At 42.2% G+C, this 22,603-nt stretch overlaps 1 protein-coding gene across 1 annotated transcript in view; it reads left to right on the top strand.

Annotated features, from left to right (window-relative positions):
• The first annotated feature begins 1,167 nt into the window (after positions 1 to 1,167).
• Positions 1,168 to 22,603, top strand: part of Hsdl2 (hydroxysteroid dehydrogenase like 2) — a 38,919-nt gene continuing 17,483 nt past the window's right edge. The window contains exons 1-7 of the mRNA XM_028780020.1: positions 1,168 to 1,380; positions 11,121 to 11,284; positions 12,276 to 12,374; positions 13,475 to 13,589; positions 15,822 to 15,925; positions 16,204 to 16,302; positions 20,356 to 20,550. Of these exons, the coding sequence (XP_028635853.1) occupies positions 1,364 to 1,380; positions 11,121 to 11,284; positions 12,276 to 12,374; positions 13,475 to 13,589; positions 15,822 to 15,925; positions 16,204 to 16,302; positions 20,356 to 20,550 (793 nt within the window). The 5' untranslated portion in view covers positions 1,168 to 1,363. The remainder of the gene's footprint in view (positions 1,381 to 11,120; positions 11,285 to 12,275; positions 12,375 to 13,474; positions 13,590 to 15,821; positions 15,926 to 16,203; positions 16,303 to 20,355; positions 20,551 to 22,603) is intronic.

Genomic DNA, 22,603 nt, shown 5'->3' on the forward strand with positions numbered 1-22,603 from the left:
ATCTCACTACCAAGAATTCACTGTTACCAGACAAATATACAGACAATTCAGTAAAAGCAGCCAAGGGCCAATGGAGCATTTCATCTGTCTCTAGCTTTCTGAAACATCTGGAATTTACAAAGACAAACTGGCTACTCATACCTCCTATGTAAGGACAGAGATTTTGTACTTTTCTGCCTGCTGTGTTTCTCAAGTCACTTAAGAGGTGCTAATATTGGTTGAATAAGTACATTCTTCTAGAATCATCAAGAATCATTATCATAAGTCACAAACTCATGTGTCAATAGGTGATGGTCAAGGTGATAAAAGAGTAAACAGCCACAGGTTAATAATAGTTATTAATAATTTGACAACCATGGGTTAATAATAATTAATTAATAATTTTTAATTTTAATATTTAATTTAGGACTAGAGAGATGGTTCTGTGGTTAAAAGCACTGGCTGCTCTTCCAAAAGATCCAGGGTTTGACAAATAGGAGAGTATATACCCGTCTTAAGTTGTTTTTCTGAACTAGGCTTTAGATAACAACCTCTTTAGCATCTTTTTCTACCACTATAAAATACAAAACAATTTCATTTCCAGGGTAGCTCAATTAGGTATAACTCCAAGAACTAAACTGAATCTCAGAATCGACCTCATTCCAGCATTCATTCCAGGACTGAGGATTCCTTCTCCAAATTTGATTTCTGTGGCCCAGATCATACGATGAATGGTTGTGGGAGACCTTTGCAAGATTTCTTCCACAAGCTCGTTGACTGTCTCCAGACACTGGAGGTCAGGCTAAGTTTAGATTCAGTGGCAGCGAAAATACGACGCTGACCGGCTTCTGCAAAAGCATTTTTCAGATGTGTACAAGTGTTCTTCGGAGAGAGCGCCTTTGCTCGGGGATAAACAGGGAAAAACGACGCCCAGCACCCTCAAATCAGTCCCGGGAGCGACCCCCCAATCCGCCATCCTGCTGGCCAGAGCCGCCGACGCGCCGAACCTAGGCTGGCAAGGAAAAGCCTACGTAGTACTGATGCTCTAGATACGACAGTGGCCCAACCGAGAGACTGATTGTCACCTACAGGCCCGGGAAAGGGGCGGGGCGGGGGTGTCTTCCAAAACGCCTGCGCAGAGAGTTGGTTTCCTGGGTATCGTTTGTAGAACTGCGGGAAGACCCGCCCAGCGCCCGGTGTGCGCAGGCGCACACCGTCTTGTCGGCTCTTGGTCTTGTAGGATCTCGGTCTTGTAGGAGGGCCGGTTCCCGAGCGGGTCTCGGGGCGGGGCCGGGGGCGCGGCTAAATGCGGAGGGAAGGTTCGCCTGTCACTCACAGCTCACTGCTGTTCTGCTGCCACCAAGTTCTCTGAACTGCGAAGGTCATGCTGCCCAACACCGGGTAAGAGGACGGGGATGGGGTGGGGTCAAGGGCCCGTCAGCAGGTCGGCCGCGCTACCCCGAGGGCGCCGAGAGGATCGGTGAAGCTGCCGGGCGCTCTGGAACTCCGGTTTGCCGAGAAGATAGAGTGGCTGGGACCTGCGCGTGCACGGGAACCCAAAGTTGTGTGCTACAGGGACTCAAAAGTTGTCCACTGCAGGGGCCAGGGGTGTCAGATACCCCACAGGGAAAGGTCGCGAGAGTAGGTGTCCCCGATGCGCCAGTGTGACCCCCTCCATGTCTTTACCTTGGCCTGGTGACAATATTGCTTTCAGCTTCTAGGTGAAAGGTCGCTTGGGACAGTGACTTCAGATTTTCTGTTTGTCTGTATGCTTGGTTGTAGAATAATAAAAGAATGGTGTTTTGAAAACGCTTTTCAAGTTAATAGCGAGTTAAAATGTTAGAATACGAATATTTTTTGGGAAGGGGTTATTTATTTATTTATTTTACTTAAAAATGAAGTGTATTTACCCTAGTCTAGCCAGGTGCGATGGCACCTGCTTTTACTTCCATCACTCGGAGGCAGAGTCAGAAAGATCTGTTGAGTTCAAGGCTATTCTGGTCTACATAATGAGTGTGCTAAGTCAGCAAAGGCTACAGAGGAAGGACCTCCCCCCCCAACCCCTCAAAGCCCACTTATATATTGACACAATTGTGCAACTAGCCAGTCATCAAGACTTTACAAAATGAAAACAAATACCCATTAAACAATGTTCTTCCCATTTCTTTTTGCCCATAGTTCCTGCCAAACTCAGATAGGTCCATTATGTTCTGTAAAGTTTGAGTGTCTTAAGCCGAGTGACAAGCAAATCCTTTCAGTAATTAGTTTGACACGTATAGACAGATAAAAGACTTAAATGGTTCAAAAGGGTATACATCTCCTTAAAACTCCAGTTTCTTTCTATTTGTATTCTTTGCACTTATATATAAACATATTTTGTACACCTTACAGGGACACCTTCTTTTTAGAAAACAGTAGCAAACTCCATTTTGGGCTTGTTGTTTTTACCCGACATGTCTTGGGGTGTGCTTAGGTTTCCAGTACATGCAGCTTGTCCTCTTGTTTTGTTTTTGTTTTTTTTTTTTTGTTGTTTTGAGACATGGTTTGTCTGTGTCAAACCATGTTCTAGCTATCCTGGAACTCTCTCTGTAGACCAAGTTGGTCTTGAACTCAGGGAGTTCCTCCTGCCTCTGCCTGCCCAGAGCTGGGATGAAAGGCACAAACCTGCCCTTGTCCTGTTTAATGGTTGCAAATTATTGTTGAAGATCATCATGTACTTAACCTGTTCTCTAATGTTGGATACTAAATCACTTCCAGCTGTTGTGTTATATTTTTGTTTGCAGTGGTTTTATTCCATCTTTGCTTCCACTATTATTCTTTTATTTTGGTTTGGTTTGAGTGTAACCCTGGCTGTCTTTGAACTTGTTATATAGACCAGGCTGGTCTTGAACTCACAGACATTTGCCAGCCTTTGCCTCCCAGCTGCTGGGATTAAAAGTCTGTGCCACCATGCCTGGCTTTATTATCCCTCTATGTGTCTGTTTACACATAGGTGAATGTACCATCTAGGATAAATTCTTGAAAGTGAAATTGCTAGAACCAAGGGAATATATTTTTTTAAATTTTGATATTGCAAGACAGACAGATATTTACCACCAAAAGAATTACACCATCAAAACTGTGATTGAGAGTACTGAACCCAATCTAGTCAGTCTCCGGTTCTAAAGTTTGAAAAATGGAAGACCCAAGAAGAGCCAGAAAGATGGAAAGAAAGAAAGAGAGAAAGAAAGGAAGAAACCCAGATGAGATGAACTGGAGTTTTCAGATATTAAAATAGTTTATAAGACTAGAGTAATTTAAAATAGTTCTAATATAGACTAAGTAAATAAAGTATTTGGTAACACAAATTTGGGGTGGGGTGGGGGGGCTCCTCATTATAGTTAAAATTTTTATTATTTTTTCACTAGCTAAGGTGAGACAGTTTGGCTTCCAGAAGACATTTGGCAATATCTGAGAAGACCGAGTGTCACAGTTGAAAGGGGATGCTAAGTGGCGGAGCCCCTAGATGGATATAAACTACTTACAAGCAGTAAACAGCCCTGGATAGTGGAACTGTCCAGTCCAAAGTGTCAGCTCTGCAGAGACTGAGAAAGTGTGGTTTAAAGCCATTTCTGTATCTTTTTACTGACCTGGTTTAACCAGCGAGATGTTTTTGTCATTGTGCTGTGGGACCTGGGACAGAATCCAGGGCCACGTGCATGTTCAGGCAAGCACCTTTTCAGTCTCTTGGCCCCAGTGGAGCTAGCACCACTACGAGTTTTGCCTGATCTCTGAGAACTTGAATAGTTATTTGAGAAATTTTATCCTTTATCATGTTTCACAAGTATTTTTTTGAGTTTTCTTATAGCATTTGGCTTTGACTATGGTACTTGTTGAACATGAGTAAATATGCTTCTACAAAGTCAGAACCATCACTCTGTCCTTTTAAGATTGGTTTGTTTTTGCGATGTGCCTGTAAGACCACACTAAGATCTTTTATTTTAGGTGGTATTCTGATAGCTTACAATCTTACTCTGTCTTATTTACTTATTTTTGTGATGCTGGGGATTGAACTCAGGGACTCACATGCTTTAGACAAGTTCTCCTGAGCTATCTACCCCCAGCCCTTACTTTTATACTTTTAATAAGTATTTCGTATTTTATAGCAAATGTATATACATACTATATCCATCTTTTCTCATCCAGCTGAGATTTATTTTGGCCTAGGAGGTAAGATAGTAAGCCCACCGCGTTTTGTTCAGATGGCTTCCCCACCCTCGCAGCCATTGACCTAGTCATCAATTCTTTCTTTTCTATTTGTACCACCATCATAAATGAAGATTTCGTGTGCATAAGACTCTGTCTCTAGACTTTGACCTATGTTACCAAGTCTGTCTACTCATGTATCAGAATCAAATAATTTAAATTGCTCTAGCTTTATAAACCTTTAAAATCTAGAAAAGCCAATTATCTCTATTTAGATATATGTTTTAGAATCTTCTTGTCTATTCTTGGGTATTTAGTTTTTGAAACTTTAGAGCTTGAGACTTGCTTGTATATATTTTAGATTATTTTTTTAAATGGTTAAATTTTTCATCACATTTACTCTAATTTTGAGAGGAGCTTAGTAAGTCAAAGTATGGGTTGTCTCTGCCTTTGTGAGCCCTGGTTACCGACCAATGGCATTGAGAAGAGTGCCCTTGCCTTTGGCATTCTGATCCTCATGTTGGAGGAGCTTCTTAGTAGGACAGATCTGGCTGCCTTTGCCAATCCTACTTCCAATGCCCTGGACTCTGGCTGAGGAAGAATATGCCCTTTATCCTACTGGGATTCAGTCCAGCTGGATACCAGGTAAAGGGACAAGCCCTGCAAGTCAATAGTTGGCAAACATTTTCATGTGACTACTTAACATTAAAGATCTCTGTATTTGGGTTATTTTATTTTATTTTCATGTGTGTGTATCACGAGTGTTCAGTGCCCTTGGAGGCTATAAGAGGGTGTAAATAATGGCCGATTATGAGCTGCCTGATGTGGGTGTCCAGTATTAAACTCTGGCCCTCTGCAAGAGCACAAAGCTCTCTTAACCTCCAAACCATCTCTCTGGCTTCTAAACATCTCTTTAGTTCTATATATATTTTTTCAGAGTCTCACTGCTAGCCTGGGACTCAATATGTAGGCTGGCCTTGAACTCACAAAGATCCCTCTTGCAGTATGCACTACCATGGCTAGCTTTGTATGTAGGTGCAAAGTATGGAATTCATATCCTGACGCTTGTGTGGCAAGCTCTTCACTGACTGAGCCATCTCCCCCAGGCCTCTACATATCTATCCCTCGTTGTTCTGTCTTATTGACAGAACAGACAGGATCTTTGTTTTTACTTTTAACATGAGACATTCTTTTTATAGTCTCCAAACCGGTTCCCAGGTCCTTGTCTTCATTTAGAGGACCCACGCCTCTGTCAGTGTCTAGATTTTATTATCTGAAACCTCAGTGGTTGGAATTTCTCTCGTCCTTTCCTTTTCCCACCCTCCCTCCTCCCCGTCTCCCCTCCTCCCCTTTATGTCTTTCTTTCAGGTCTCTGACCCAACCTGGAACTTACTGTATATCCCACACTGGCCTTGAATTTTTGTTAACTCTGCCTTAACTTTCCAAAAGCTGGGATTCCAGATGTAGAACCACACCAGCATAGGGTTTCTTTTGCCACGTGACTAACCCAGCCAGCTTATTGTTTCCCATATGGTTCTAAGCATCAAACACCTAGGGCTTCATACATACTAAAGCATGCCCTGTAGTATTTATGTATACCCCTAACCTTTTAATTTAGACTTAAACATTATCTATATATCTATTTTTTGAGACAGGGTCTCACTGTGTAGCTCTGCCTGGCTTGGAACTTGCTATATAGACTAGGCTGGTCTTGAATTTACAGAGATCTACCTTCCTCTGCCCCCTGCCTCTCAAATACTGGGGTTAAAGGCAGGCACTCCCTTGTCTGACAACCTTTGATTGTCTTATATTCTTAATTTCAGTATTCTATCTGGGAACACTTTGTCTGGCTAAAGTAAGTTAAGTGTAAGAAAGGGGAAAGTATGTGAACTGGATGGAAGTAAAGGATGCTATCTCATATGTGGATGATAGAGTTTTCTGCATAAAAAGCGAAAGTAACTTTTGGTGTTGCTTGGCAAAATTGGACTTGAGTGTATGCTTCATTTGTCTATTGTTACCTAATAAACTACCCCATGTTCACTGGATTGAAATGACTTATTATTCACAATTCTTTGGTATGCTTAGAGTTTTCTACCTCATGTACATTATGTTGAGGTCAAACACACTTCTCACCATGCAGCTTGCCACACACAGGCCTTATAAGAGACCATTGTCGTAGTTAAAGTTCCTGTTTCTGTGATAAAGTTCCATGGACCCATGTCACATCCAGGAGGAAAAAGGGTTTACTTCAGTTTACATATTCTTTCAGGAAGAATATGCCCTTTATCCTACTGGAATTCAGTCCAGCTGGATACCAGGTAAAGGGACAAGCCCTGCAAGTCAATAGTTGGCAGACATTTTCATGTGACTGCTTAACATTAAAGATCTCTTATTTGGGTTTTTAAATCAGGGTCCATCACTGAGGAGTCAGGCAGGAACTCAGGGCAGGAATGGGAGCAGAAGCCATGGAGGAGTCCTGTTTTCTGGCTTGCTCTTCATGGCTTGCTCATCATGCTTTCTTATAGCATTCTGGACTACCAGCCCAGAAGCAGTATTGAGAAAGAGAGGGCACTTTTCAACTGCGGTTTCCTCTTCTAAACTGACTGTACCTGATGTCTAGTACCATAGCATGGGCTGGGCCTGAACTAAGCACAAAGGGGAAAGGAAGAGTCAAGCAAATTAGCAGCAGTGTTTGTCTCTGCTGGCTTCCTGACTGCAGTCCCACTGTGTGCAGTCCCACTGTGTGCAGTCCCACTGTGTGCAGTCCCACTGTGACCAGACACCTCACTTTCCCACCACCATGCCTTCTCTATCATGAATCCTCTCAAACTGGAAGCCCAAATAAACTCCTCATTGATTTAAAACATTTTAAACTTTATTTTATGTGTGTATAGCTGTTTCTATGTGTCTGTATTTCCCTACAGAGGCCAGAAGGGGGAGTAGGATCCTTTGAGCCTGGAGTTAAAGGCATTCATAAGCTGCCTGAAGTGGGTTTAGGGATCCAAATTCTAGTCCTCTGATAGAACACTTAGTGCTCTTAACTACTAACCCAGTTCTCCAACATCCTTCATTGCTCTTAAAAGGCATTTACCAGACTAAGGAGACCAGAAACCAGTGTATAAGGAGCAGTCTCACTGGTGGTGTGTGTTCTATAGAAACCCTGGAACGCATGACTGGGGGTTAGCAACATGTGTGTGTTCTATAGGAAACTCTAGCACATGACTGAGAGATGAGTCCAGTAGCATGTGTGTGTTCTATAGAAACTCCAGTGTGTGTCTGGGAGATGGGTTCAGCAACATTGTAGCTCCATTCCTCCTAAATGGTAGGATACATTCATGTGTGGAACTTCATGGATTGATGAAAAATAAATACTTTATGAATCTATTATATAGAGTTCAAAATTAGGCAAAAAAAAAAACCCTAAATAGTGTATTGTTCAGTACATGGTGAGATAGGATTTTTCTGTAAAAGGCCAGCCAGTAAATAGTTGGTTTGGTGAACCAAAAGGCAACATTGGAGATGGATATACTTATGTAAAAGACATAAAAATCAACCTCCATAATATTTTTGTTGTAGGTATTCAAAATAATTTGGCAGGATTTTTGTAGTATAGTATCTAGTGAGAACTTTTGAGGGATTGCTATAATGATACAACTTTCCAGGATATTATAACAAAGCCCATACACTGGGGCTTAGGATTAGTGTTTTCTGTCTTTAAATTGATTATAAATAAATGTTCATTTGTAAAAGTCATTCTTAGCTCTAGGCACTCTTCCTACACTCATGGGTAATAACTTGGACTTACTTGACTTGTGGGCTGTAATTGGCTGACCCTTGGTTAGACATAGATGCATAGATATTTTGAGTAATTTAAAAACAATGACTGATAATATTTAAAATCCTTTTTACTCTGTGGGTTGGGAAAAGGAAGCATGTAGAATGTTTTAGTTATTTTTGCATTGCCATGACCAAAATACTTCTCAGAAACAAGAGAAAGGAAGGTTTATTTTGGCTAATAATTTCAGAGTCTCAGTCCATCTGGGGTTGGGGACAGCAGGGACATGTGGAGGCTCTCTATCATAGTGGAACCAAATGTAGAGCAAAGGGCAGGAAGTGGGGCCAGGTATAACCTTCAAGGGCCTGGCCCCAGTGACCTTCTTCCAGCTGGTCCCCTCTTAAAGGGGCATCCCAAAAAACTCCACAGTTAGGAACAAGTGATAAAAACGCAAGGCTGTGGAGGACATTTTATTTTCAACCAGAGAGGTGGCTGGTGGCTTCTGGAGTATTGGTACTACTGTCTTTCTTGGATTGGATAATAAGTACACCACTGGGTTTATTAAAGGTGCATATGGGGGCTGGAGAGATGGTTCAGTGGTTAAGAGCACTGACTCCTCTTCTAGAGGTCCTGAGTTCAATTCCCAGCAACCACATGGTGACTCACAACCATCTGCAATGGGATCTGGTTCCCTCTTGTGTTTTTGAAGACTCATATACATAAAATAAATAAATAAAATTTAAAGCTGTATATGCTCATTTTACATGTTCTTTGTATGTTTACTATATTTTACTAAAACTCATCTTTCTGTCTCTTTCACACTTCCCTACATTGGTTTCTTCCTATCGACATGATTTATGACTTGAATGGCAGTGTCCCCATAAACTCAGATGTCTGGCTTCTTGGTCCCCCAGTGCTGGTGCTGTCTGAGTAGGTTTAAGATATATGGCCATATTGGAAGAAGTGTGAAGCCTCAAAGCCAAGCCACTGGTCCTTGTTTGAGCTCTCTGCTTCCTGCTTGTAACTAAGGTGTGACTTCCCAGCTTACTGTTCAATACACTTGCCTGCTGTCTCTCCATCTCTGCTGAGATGGTGTTGGAGTTTCTCCCTCTGACACCGTAAGACCAAATAAACCCTTCAACTTCTATCAGTTGCTTTGGTCATGGTATTTTATCACAGCAATAGAAAAGTAACTAAGACACATTGTTCCTTATTTCAAAACTACCTCTACCTGCACCTACATTGATTGCCCTACTTCAGGACCAGCAGGAACCTTCTGTTCATTTGTTAATGAAGTCACCTACCTTATTATCACCTAACAGTAGAATAGGTAGAAAGTTTAAAGTTAAGAAGGAAGGTATATTTGTTTGGGTTTCTGTTGCTGTGAAGAGACACCATGACCATGGCAACTCTTATAAAGGAAAACATTTAATTTGGCTTGCCTTATAGTTTCAGAGGTTTAGACCACCGTGGGAAAGATGGCCATGTGCAGGCAGACATGGTACTGGAGGAAGAGCTGAGAGCTCCACATCTGGATTTACAGGAAAAGAATGGGACACACACTGGGCCTAGCTGGAGCTCCTGAGACCTCAAAGCCCATCCACAGTGACACACTCCCTCCAACAAGGCCACACCTTCAATAGTGCCAGTCCCTGAGGCTATAGGGCCATTTTCATTCCAACTCCCACAGAATGAAATGATATCTAGGGATGACAGGTTTTTGAATCAGGGCCATTTCTAGTCAGCCTAGTCTTGCTCCTTCAAGCTTGTTTTAACAACTTTACTGAGATGTAATTTGTACAGCAGTCAGTCAGTGGCTCTGTGTCTGTAACAGAAAATACTGTCACCACACCCAACACAGCAACACACCCAATTTAAAACCCTTGTTTTTTGTTTTTTTTGGTTTTTTTTGTTTTGTTTTGTTTTTTTGGTTTTTCAAGATAGGGTTTCTCTTTGTAGCCTGGCTGACCTGGACCTCTGTAGACCAGGCTGGTCTTGAACTTAGAGATTCACCTGCCTCTGCTTCCTGAGGGCTAGGATTAAAGGTATGCACTACCACTTCTATGTATTTTAAAACCTTTATCAGCCCAGAAAGAAGCTTCTACGTGAGCTGTCAACGTCCAACCCTCCCACCCCCGCTCCAGGGAGCTGCTGATGTTGAGTGTAGATCTGCCTCTCCTGTCCCTGCCGTGTAATCGAGTCTTAATAATGTGATCCATGTGACTGCTTTCTTTTTCCTAGATCATTTATCCATACTGTAGCATATCTTAGTAATGCCTTCCATTTCATTTCTGAGCACTATTCCATGTTGAGGAATTTATCCACTTGTTAGTGAATAATTGATCCGTATTTGGGATTTTTCCACTCTGACTACTATTTTTAGAGACTTTTTTAAAAGATCAAGTGTTATGCATTTATTGTAGAAAATTTGAAATGTACTATAGAATGTAAAGGATAGGAAAAAAATCTACGTGTAAGTCTGCTACTCGAAAATACACCTTAGCAGACATGGAGGTAAGTGCCTGTAATCCTAGCACGTGAGGATTAAGGGGATCAAGGCTGGCCTGTGCTGCTTGTCTCCACACAGCAACAAATCCAAAAATCTCAGGGCTGGGTCCTAAGTCCCTGGGTAAAAGTGCTTGCCAAGTAAGCTTAAGGACCTTGAGTTTAAGTCCTCAGCTCCGCTGTAAGAAAAGCTGGCTATGGGTATGCTAATTGTAACCCTGATACTGTCATGGGTAGAAACAGGAGGGTCCTTAAGGTTACAGCTAGTTCACTGTAGGCTAGGTTACAACCTAGCTCCAGGCTCACTAGACCCTGTCTCGAGGCTTGGATCAGAGACTGATTAGAGAAGGGAACCTGGTTCTCCTCTGCTCTCTGTGCATCCACTTAGGTATGTAATCCCTACATACATAGATCCTATATACCAAACAGCCTTCTTAATACTTTTTCTCTGGGAAAAACTTACATTTCTTCTCCTTAAGATTTACTCTGTATTTGAGCAGATTTTGTTTGCTAGATCTCAGTAAGATTGGCCAAGTGCAGTTGTCATAAATAATTTATCAGTCATGTACAGTGGCAGTATAGTGGGTGGAGGTATAGAAGAAATCCTGGAAGTGTGTATGAGCTGGTATAAATAAAACAGTGTAGTTTCTAATAAGGTCACCTTTGCTCTGTTTAGGAAGCTAGCGGGATGCACAGTTTTTATCACAGGTGCAAGCCGAGGCATTGGCAAAGCTATTGCATTGAAAGCTGCCAAGGATGGAGCGAATATTGTCATTGCTGCGAAGACCACTCAAAGACACCCGAAACTCCTTGGCACAATCTACACGGCCGCTGAAGAAAGTGAGTGTGACAGCTACCATTGCATGGGCTGTCCTCACAGTGGTCCATTGCGTGGGCTGTCCTCACAGTGGTCCATTGCGTGGGCTGTCCTCATAGTGGTTTCAGTACCTAATTTGCTATAGAGTTTAATTTCAGCTATTTGAAAGTTACCCTAAAAATAATTGCATTTAGGGCTAGTGAGATGGCCCAGAAGGTAAAGAAAGGATCTTCTGCCAAGCCTGACAACCTGAGCTAGGTCTTTAAACCCACACTGTGGAAAAAATGGCTTTTGCAAATTGTCCTCCAATCTCAACATGCATGTTGTGGCAAGTACATTAAAACAAACTAAAGAAATGGTGGTGCACAATTTTAATTCCAGGACTCTGGAGGCAAGGGCAGGTGGATATCTGTGAGTCTCAGGACAGCCTGGTTTACAGAGTGAGAACCAGACCAACCACGATTACATAGACCCTAGCTCAAAAAAAAAAAAATGTACATTTAAAGAGGTATTTATTTTGTTACTTGAGAGAGGTAGTTCTGACCATTTTTTCATCTCTAGCTCTTTTGAGCACTATGAGAAATTCTAATTAAATCATATCTTAGGGCTGGGACTTTAAGTTGGAGGTACAAAGGCCCTAGGTTCCATTCCCAGCATTGGAAAAAAAGTAATTTCTTAGGAGAGTTACTCTTGAGTGGGAGGTGAAGGTAGATTGGAAGTGAAGAGGAGACATCTGAGGCGGGACCGAGTGAACATGCTAACTGATTTTAGATGTACTTATTTTTGTGAGCATTAGCATTTTGCATGTGTGTATGTATGTACACTGTATACGTTCCTGGTGCCCACAGAGCCCCAGCTGGACTGAAACTATATTTAGTCAGTCTGTCTGTTGTGGTTGTAAGACTTTATAATTTATCGCTATTTCTCTGAAGAGGGGAACCTTTTTACTACTGTGGCATCAGAATGAAGGTGTAATCCTGACTATTTGAATGAGTTTTGTTCGCTTCTCTTTAGTTGAAGCAGCTGGAGGGAAGGCCTTGCCATGTGTTGTTGACGTGAGAGATGAACAGCAAATCAACAGTGCGGTGGAGAAAGCTGTGGAGAGATTCGGAGGTAAGCCCTTGATCCTGAAAGTTATTGAACATTAATAAAATACAGATGTAACAACTTCCAGTTGATGCCTGAAACCACGGGTAATACCTGCCTATATTTGTGCTCTTTCCCCTATCCCTGCATCCCTGAATAAGTGTTATATAAATTAGGCCCAGTTAGAGGTGACAGCATCAGTCCAATCAGCAGTGAGAACATGCAGTGGAAGGAGAGTCACCTGATTGTACTCTCTTCCTCTCTGTTGTCACCGACAGTTTGGGGTACATAACTCACTGAAGCAAATTGGTATGTAGCAAGTCACAAAGAGTTGTTTCCACCCTAGAGCTAATTAGCACCCTCTGCATAGCAGTATTTTCACTGAAGTAGAGAACTTTTACCTTTTCACTGATACTTTCATTTAATCTTATTTTTATTAAGCATATCACTAAAAACAAAATATACTGCATTTACATAGAAACTGGATAGAGTACAGAGAAACTGGCGTGCGTGTGTGTGTGTGTGTGTGTGTGTGTGTGTGTGCGCGCATGTGTGTTCGTGTGCATGTGTGTGTGTGTGTGTGTGTGTGTGTATATTTCTGTTTGGGATTTAAAACTCAAGATCATTTTCTTTCCCTAGTTTCTAAGACCAGAAAGGAGCCCTTCCCTTTAAAACAGGAGCTTTGTGGAGAGGGAGAGTAGTATGCTTGGATAGACCCTGGGTCCTGGGTTGTACTAGAGAGGATTTGGCCCAAGGTTCCTGGAGCTACTTAGAGAAGACTGGTACATAAGGGTTGAAGCTACAGCTTGTAAGGACTCAGCCTCCTTGCAGTTTTCCTTGGAGTGCTGGTAATTGGCTGTGACTCCACAGTGCCGGTGAGAATCAGAAGCTGCTGTTTTGAAAGAGTTACTGAGTCTGGCATTGGTATATTGATCAGTCATAGAGTCTAATTGTATGTGTGTGTGTGTGTGTGTGTATGTGTGTGTATTTGTGAATCAACTGAGGAGTCAACCATACAAAGGAAATGCTTTTGTGTGTATGATGGGGGAGGGGGAGAGGGAGAGGGAGAGAGATAAAGATTAAAACTCTGACTTGCATTAAAATGGAAGTATTTCCTTTGGAAACAGGAATTGATATTTTGGTGAACAATGCCAGTGCTATTAGCTTGACCAACACATTGGAAACTCCGACTAAGAGAGTGGACTTGATGATGAACGTGAACACCAGGGGCACCTACCTTACGTGAGTCACAGTAGGAGCGTGGGGAAGGAAGTCCCAGTGTGTTCTCAGAGAACTTAACTACATAGAAGCAGAAGGGACCAAACAGTAGTTTAAAATCTAGTTGGCATATTTACCTATCTGGTTAAGTTAATGATATTAGTATCTGTCCTAGTTAGGGGCCCATTTCTGTTATGAAACACCATGACCAAAAGCAAGTTGGACCAAAAGAGTTTATTTGGCTTACAATTTCACATCACACTCCATCATTGAAGGAAGTCAGTACAAAAAGTCAAACAGGGCAAGAATGTGGAGGCAGGACGTGATGCAGAGGCAATGGAAGGATGTTGCTTACTGACCTTCTCAGTCTGATTTCTTACAGAACCAAGACCACCAGCCTAGGGGTGGCGCCACCCACAGTGGACTGGGTTCTCCCACGTTGATTTTGTGGAGGCTTTTCCTTAACTCAGGTTGCCTCCTCTCAGATGACTTTGTGTTAAGCTGACATAAAACTAGCCAGCACAATACCTAAGAGTTGTGCTGGGAGTTTTCAGTGTGATGTATAAGACAGAGCTTGTTTTTATGAAAAGTGGGATGGGCTTTGTAATGTTGATGGCCCTCCTCACTAGCAGAGTGCCTCTGGCAAGGTATTGTCTGACAAACCACAGGAAAGCTGATGCTTGGGAAGTACGTGAGAGGAGCTCTTTTCTCTGAGGGCAAAGTTTGGTCTTACTGCCAGAATGGGCTCTGTTTCTCCTGTTGATTGGTTGAGGTACAGATTCAGGGTTAATGAACTCAGCTATTACATAGTTTACCTACCCTCATTTCACCCTTGTAAAAGTGAGGCACCTTTGGGAGAGAAAGTCGACTTACATAAAAACTCTGTACTGTATTGATTGTATTTGATGTGTAAAGTTAAAAATATGCTGAAGCAGTCAGACATGGTGGCACTCACCTTAATCCCAGTACTTGGAAGGCAGAGGCAGACAGATTTCTAAGTTCAAAGCAGCCTGGTCTACAGAATGAGTTGCAAAACAGCCAGTTTGACACAGAAAACACCTGTCTCAAAAAAATCAAAAAGAAGGAAAAATGTTGGAATTGGTAACAGAGTTTTATATTTGGAAATAATAATGATGATGATGATGACTGGAGAGATGGCTCAGCTGCTCTTCCAGAGTACCTGAGTTCAAGTCCTAGCAACCACATGGTGGCTCACAACCATCTATAATGGGATCTAATGCCCTCTTCTGGTGTGTCTGAAGAGAGTGACAGTGTACTTACATATGTAAAATAAATAAATAAACCTTAAAAAAATTAGATTCAGGCAGTGTTGGCACACACCTTTAATCCCAAAACTCAGGATGCAGAGGCACATGGATCTCTGTAAGTTTGAGGTCAGCCTGGTCTGCAGAGTAAGTTCCAGAAAAAACAGGGAAACACAGAGAAACCCTGTCTTCAAATACCAAAATGAATAAATAAAAATAAACAGTAAATAAATAAATATAAAAATTAGCCATCACAGGGGCAGATATGTATAATTTTAATACCCAGGAGGCAGATGCAGTAAGAATTCTCCATGTTCAAGACTATACTGGGCTACATAGTAAAGTCTAGGCTAACTTGACCTATCTAGTGGGACTCTTGTCTCAAAAAGCAAAACGAAAAAACAGTAATCAACATCAAACCTCTGAATTACATACTGCTTTCAAAGGCATGTTGGACTTTGTACTGGTAAAACAACTAGCATATGCGATGGTGCCCATAGCAACTTCTTATTTCACATCCAGCATATGCACTGTCTGAAGCTTCTCATTTAAATCCTTGGATGAATCCTAGATGGTAGTGGGTGTTACTCATTTCATAGTAATAATTCTGAGAAGTAGAAGGCTGTGACATACAAAGGGGCAGAATCAGGATTTGAACCTATGAGTCACTATATTAACTGCTTCTTGAAATTATGAGTGTGTGTTGGGGTGGGAAAATTTGGGACCATTATGGTTGACGATATTCTCAGTTGAACTTAAAGCTAATATAGAAAAGGATTTGATTTTTTTCCATCAAGCAGATCATGGAGTCAGGACATGAAGCATGATTTCAAAGCATAAAAATCAGTTCCTTTTATTATCTTCGTTCTAGAAAACAAAAACACTGCACAAACAAGTTATACCAGACAGATCACTGAACACGTTCAGTTACTCTGTGGAAGTCCCTTAAAACGTAAGCTATTGAGTTGACTTGCATTTCTTTCATTTTCAGATCCAAAGCATGTATTCCTTTTTTAAAAAAGAGCAAAGTAGCTCATATTCTCAATCTCAGCCCACCCCTGAACCTAAATCCACTGTGGTTCAAACAGCACTGTGGTAAGTGTTAGCCAAGGGGATATTTTGTCTGGCTTCAGTGGGAGAGGATGTGCCTAGCCCTGCAGAGACTTAATGTACCAGGGTCGGGGGGATATCTAAGGGAGCCCCATGCTTTTGGAGGAGAAGGGGATGGGGGAAGGATTGTGGGAGGGGGTGACTCGAAGGGGGGGCAGTGGGCAGGATGTAAACTAAATAAATAAACAGAAACAGAAAATTGGCTCTTTCTACTCAAAAATTAGCTTCTCAACTAAATTATTATTCTTTGTGATTTCTTTTAGCTTATACCATTGCCAAATATGGCATGTCTATGTGTGTGCTTGGAATGGCAGAAGAATTTAGAGGTGAAATTGCAGTCAATGCCTTATGGCCTAGAACAGGTTTGTACCTAAAAGAAATCACTTAATTAGATTTGCATTGCTCCTCCATGCCATGCTCTAACCCTGGGACTTGGTCATGTTAGGTGAGCTCTCCACCAGTGGGCTAGTTCCCCAGCCCTATCATTGACTCTTGTGAAGCATCTCAGGTCTCCTGAATCTTTTGGAAAACAAGGCCAGCTGTTTACTGTGCAGCATAGCAGCCTTGCTGTCCATCTCCCCACTTAACTTGGACTAGTGGCTGACTCTCTGGCCGCAGCCATGATGGGAGCATCACTAGAACATATGGAGAGTCTCGTGAAAGCCACAGAAGTGTTCTCAGCAAGTTCTGTTAGATTGTTAGGTCAAAAGGCTTATTCAAGAAGTGGTAGTTTAGGTGGGTATGTGCACACGCCTGTAGTTGCAGCAATACTGAGGCTGAAGCAGAAGGATCACTTGAGCATGGGAGTGCATATTTAGTACACCAGACGGTAGCAATGCTTGTAAAAATGAAGGAAAATAGCGTGTCTCTAACTCTGGAGAGAGACGCTTTTAACAAGCATTTGTTTGTTTGTTACTTTTTTTTGACAGAATCTCTTTATTATGTACCTCTGGCTTTCGTAGAACACACTATGTAGATCAGGCTAGCTTCAAAGTCACAGAGGTCTACCTGCCTCCGTCTCTGAGTGCTGGGATTAAAAGGGTGCACCACTACACCCTTCCAGGTTTCACCTTTTTGAATGTGGCTTTTGAGCATGGATTTGGAAGTGATTGGAGTTAGCCTTGTTGCTGAGAGAAAAGTGTTCAAGGTTGCAGCCTGAGCAAAGATCCTGTGGATGGAAGTGTCTGGTGTCGAGATCCAAGAATGGGAGAAGTACAGAAGTGCAGTGTAGCTGAAGTAAGCAACAGTAGTAAATGATATGCTGATATCAGTGAGGAAATGGGCGCCAGACAGGGCACTTTGCTGAGTGAAGTGAGTGCTGAACCTAGATTCCAAAGAAGCAAAAGGGAAAACCACTTAGAAGTGACTGAAATAACAGTCACTAATGCTGGTGGCTGTGCCCAGGATGGTAGCAGTAAAGGTGGGGAGAGGCCTGATGCTGAGGGACTCCTGGGTAGCACCAGCAGGATCTCTGGTGGATTGGATGTGATACAAGAGAGATAAGACCACGTCAGCGATGACTGCAAGACTGGGGTAACCAGAGCAGTGGATGACATGACTGAGATGAAGCCAGCTAAAGATGGAGCAAGATTAGAACTAGAGACATTGTGTCAGAGTGTCTAGGTAGAGATTGATGGTGGGCGACTGAGTTTATGAGTCTGAGGGTTAACTATAAGCTCTTGTGGATTACCAGCAATGAATGATAATATAAAGTCTCAAGATTAAGTGCCATCTAAGAAGTAGAGAAAGGACTATTGCCATTGCAACATGATGGTTTGAAAAGAAGGAAGCTCAATAGTATGAAGTCTTGAAGGCAAGCCACCTACAGGAAATGTAATGAGAGCAAATGATACCAGTGCTGCTAATAGGTCTTACAAGATCAGGATTCACCATTAGTTTCAATAATCTGTCCATCTCCTTATGTCACTTACAACATTCATAATATATGATAAGTTTATAAGTATGGCTGTCTAGTGCCTTCCTTACTAAAATGAAAACTTGAGGATGAAGATGGTGTCTTCTGAGTCTGTCTTATTGTAGTCATTGTAGGTTTCAGTGAGTATGTTTGTAAAGATTTATTTATGTATTTTATATATGTGGGTAGTTTTTCTGCATGTACATCTACACACTAGAAGAGGGCATAGGATCCCACGAGATTACAGTAATAGACAATTGTCAGTTGCCATCTGGGTACTGAGAATTGAACTCAGGACCTCTGGAAGAGCAGCCTAGGCTCTTAACCATTGAGCCATCTGTCTAGTCCCAGATTTCAGTGAACTCTGAAATTGATTTGATAACTAGTAAGTGGTGATTGAGTGTGTAGTGTGCCTGCCTCTGGTAGCTCTAGACTAGACATTCTGCACGAGCTTGTGTAATAGATAGACTGACAGGAAGGATTGAGGGCATTCTCAGGATTGACAGGATTTGCCAAGGCTTTGCTTTGGCTCTGAGGTATTTGTTTTAGGCGTTTTACCTGACACTTCAGAGCCAGTGGTATTATTAGGCCGTAGACATGATAATATTGACTTTACAGTTGAGTTCCTTGTGATGCACAGAATGAGGAATTACATACAGAGTGCTTTTGACACACAGCGGGAGCCATGTAGCCCATATTAAAGAGTTAAGAACTAGTTTCAAATGGAGATATTAACTGAAATAAGATCTCCAGGGGATGTTGGAGTTAGTAGGAAGAAAACTGGGCACAGTATTCATGGACAGCAGGAACAACAGGCAATGACATGCAGCACGGGAACCCTGTGTGTGTGGCGGACAGCAGGAGGTTGAGGAGGTGCATTACGATAGGCTCTTGGCTGTCATTTTCCACTGCATCTGGGCTTCTCCAGTCCAGTGAGCTTCAGGTCCACTGGAATTTTGGGTAGAGGGTGCAGGGATGGGTGAACTCAGACTTTGGTCTAATTTGCCAATTTAAGCAACCAGATTCTGTTCTCACTTTTTGGTGCAGAGGTTTGAACACAGGCCTCACAGATGCTAGGCAGGTCCTCTACTGGAGTTCCTTCCCTGGGATGGCAGCTTGAATTGCAAATTATACTCAATGGAGAGCTATTGGAAAGATTTTAAGAAGATTGATAATAAGCAGAGGGGGAAATAGGAGCAATGAAGCCATACCGTGTCTATGGCGGACATTTAATTGGCAAGGTGGGTAATTACAGAGAGGAGGTGGGGCTATGAGCTAGACAGCTGCATTCTTCCTGGGTGAGAGAAAATGAAAGTAGATTCAGGAGGGAAGTGAAGCTAAAGGCAGGAGTGGGGTGGGGCAGTGGTGGTGAGGTGTCTAGTTCTGTTCTGGTTTGGGTCTTTTGAGACAGGATTTCTCTGTGTAATAACCCTGACTGTCCTGGACCCTCTTTATAGACCAGGCTGGTCTTGAACTCACAGAGCTCCACCTGCCTCTGCCTTCCAATTTTTGGGATTGTCTGGCAGCCATGAGGTATCTGCTTTTAAAAACACATCTGCTCCTGTGTAAAGACTATGTATGTCCCTCTGTGACTGCCTGTCAAGGAAAAGGAGATTCATCCTAATGGGTGGAATGGATACCTCGTAACATTCAGTCAGAGCCAGAGCTGCCTGCTTGCCTCGGCTGGACTCAGTGTCGCCTCTCCACACTAGCAGCTGTGCCCTCCTGGCTTTAGTACTCTGACTCTGATGAATTCAACTCATACAGAGAAGGGATTGGGAGCAGGGAGTCCTTATTTTCTTTCCCCTAATAAGATCTTCTCATAGTTTCTTCTGAGCAGAGGGAGCTACTGTCTCTTCACTCTTGGCTGGTCTAGACCAGGGTAGGAATAGGAATGTCCACTTCGGAGCAGATTTTCCACATGAGACTGTCAGCTACTGATTTGGTTAATGGCTGCAGAGAGGAGGGTCACCTCCAGGCTTGACATTGTTTTAGACACTGGGGATACTGTGACAAGTAAGAAATATCATCTGTGTTTTCTAATGCAGAGAGCAGAGACAAAAACATTGGAAAAGGAGCTTTGTATTTTAGAAACAGGAAGCTGAGGCCTAAGGTGTGAAAGCTGACAAAAGTCATGGTCCAAGTAGTTTAAAAATCCCACTCACCCACCTTTCAACTCAGTGCTTTTTTGTTAACCTGTAACTGGCTTCTTCAACTTATAAGACTGCTGTACAAATTCTTGAACACGCTGCAGCAGAAATCAAAGCAGGTTTTCTGTGCTTCTCATGAAGGACTTCTGCACATGTAGTCTGTGTTGAGTAGGAGAGGGGTTTGCTTGTTGTCTCCCTGGTTCTGTGTTGAGGAACAGAGTATTTGTTTCTGTCTATAGAATGTTTAGTGAGTTCCCTGACCTTACTTTCCTTTTCATCACCTTGGTAATTTTGACCCATGGTACTGGCATGGTCGCATGGAGTCATGTGTGTGTGTGTTTTCTCCGCAGCCATACACACTGCTGCTATGGATATGCTAGGAGGATCTGGTGTTGAAAGCCAATGTAGAAAAGTTGACATCATTGCAGACGCTGCATATTCCATTTTCAAAAGGCCAAAAAGCTTTACTGGAAACTTTATTATTGATGAAAATATCTTAAAAGAAGAAGGAATAAAAAATTTTGATGTCTACGCAATTACACCAGGTAATGCTATATTTGTTGAAAGTATTAATGTTTTCTGACCTTTTATACAATGAACATACCTGTTTTGTGTGTGTTTGAGCAATAAACTGACTATATTCTTTTACAAGCTGTTTTCCAATGAGAGAAAACCTCACACTATCTCTACCTTAAGAAATAAGAAACCAATAGAAGTGGGGTCAGGGCTTTTTAAATGACATGATGATGTAGAAGGTTGTTTCAGCTATCCACTTCCAAATTAGGAAAAGGAACATTTAAAAGTTAGTCTTAGAAATCAGAGTAGAGATTTTATTCAGATGTATAACATGATAGAGGAGTAAAGTTCTTAATTTTTTAAAAAAAATAATAAATTATTTATTTATATATAAGAATGCTCTGTTTGCATATATACTGGCATGACAAACAGAAGAGGGTATCAGATCCCAATTCAGATGGTTGTGAGCCACTGTATGGTTGCTGGGATTTGAACTCAGAACCTCCGGAAGTCTGGAAGAGCAGACAGTGCTCTTCAACACTGAGACATCTCTCCAGCCTCCTTTTTGTTTATTTGGTTGGTTGGCTGGTTGATTGGTTTTTCAAGATGGGGTCTCTCTGTAGCCCTGACTTGGAACTCACTCTGTAGACCAGGCTGGCCTGAAACACAGAAATCCACCCGTCTCTGCCTCCTGAGTACTGGGACTAATGGTATGTGCTGCCACCACCCAGCTAAAATGTTTGTTTTTTAAAAGCAATATCTTAGACTATGAAGATGAATGAGCAGCTCTGTCTTATAACTAGTGGTCTGATTTGAGAATTTCCAGAACTCTCCAAGGTCCACTGTTTAAAAATAATTTCCTTTGAAATTATAGATGACTATGATAATGGGTTTTTACTTCATATGAAATATATTTATACTAAGCAGGTTGCAGTAGTCCCTACTACACTCCCAGCTACTCAGGGATCCTGTGTCCTCTTCTGGACTCTGTGGGTACTCACATGCATTTGCGTGCACGCATGCGCGTGTGCACACACACACACACACACACACACACAGATATACACTGAAAATAAATCTAGCTGGGTGTGGTGGCACCTGCCTTTAATCCCAGCACTCAGGAGACAGAGTGGAGCAGATCTCTGTGAGTTTAAGGCCAGCCTGGCTACATAGTGAGACCTTGTCTAAAAAAAAAAAAGATTAAAAAAATGAAAATAAACGTAGAAAACATTTGCAGGTCAGCTCAGACTGAGAGCCCCTCTGCTTCTCACCAGCTCAGTGGTGGTCAGCATGCTGCCTGCTTTCACTGAGCCTGATTTCCTTATTATTAAAAGAGGAAAACAATCTTTTCTATACAGGATTTCAGAATTATGTTCAAAAAATATATAATGTTCTTGCCAGAGTGCCTAGCATATGCAATATTCAACAGTTAATATTTGCAAGTAGTAAAACAAGCTTAAAGCTGTTCTAGTACTGTGCCTGTGGGTAGATGGGTATGTGGGAGAACCCAAATCAGACACACTCAGGTCCTCTGGATTTGGACCACTGTAATAATTCCTTTGGGGCTTTTGTGTCAGTGGGTGTTATTCTGGGTCCACCTCTAGCCTTGCACATGCTAGCAAACACACACTCTTATCCTTGAGCTATATTTCCAGCTCTTGGCTTTCTGAGTCAGGGTCTCACTATGTAGTTCAGGCTGGTGGACTCATGATCCTCCTGGCTTTGCGTCCTTAGCTCTGCACTGCAGGTGTATGGCACCACACCTGGATCACCTTAGCTTTTGAGATATGATGATATTATATATAGATTTTTAAATTTGTGGCTGGCAATCTTAGCACTTGGGGGTGGAAGCAAGAGGAATGCAAGTTTGAGGCCAGCTTCAGCTGTATAGCAACATCCCGTCTCCTCACCCCAAAACCCTGCCAAGTACCAAGAACTAAATATAAGGAGGTACTGGGATTTGGGGATATAACAAAAATGAGTTTACTTTCCCTGGGTAGGGGAGGGGAGGCCTACAGTTCTGAAGGCTCTGTGACCCTCAGATTCTTCATGTCAGTTCCCAGATGTCAGTTAATATTCAGA

The sequence above is a fragment of the Grammomys surdaster genome, unplaced genomic scaffold, assembly GCF_004785775.1.
Source record: "Grammomys surdaster isolate TR1022 unplaced genomic scaffold, NIH_TR_1.0 363, whole genome shotgun sequence".
NCBI lineage: Eukaryota > Metazoa > Chordata > Mammalia > Rodentia > Muridae > Grammomys > Grammomys surdaster.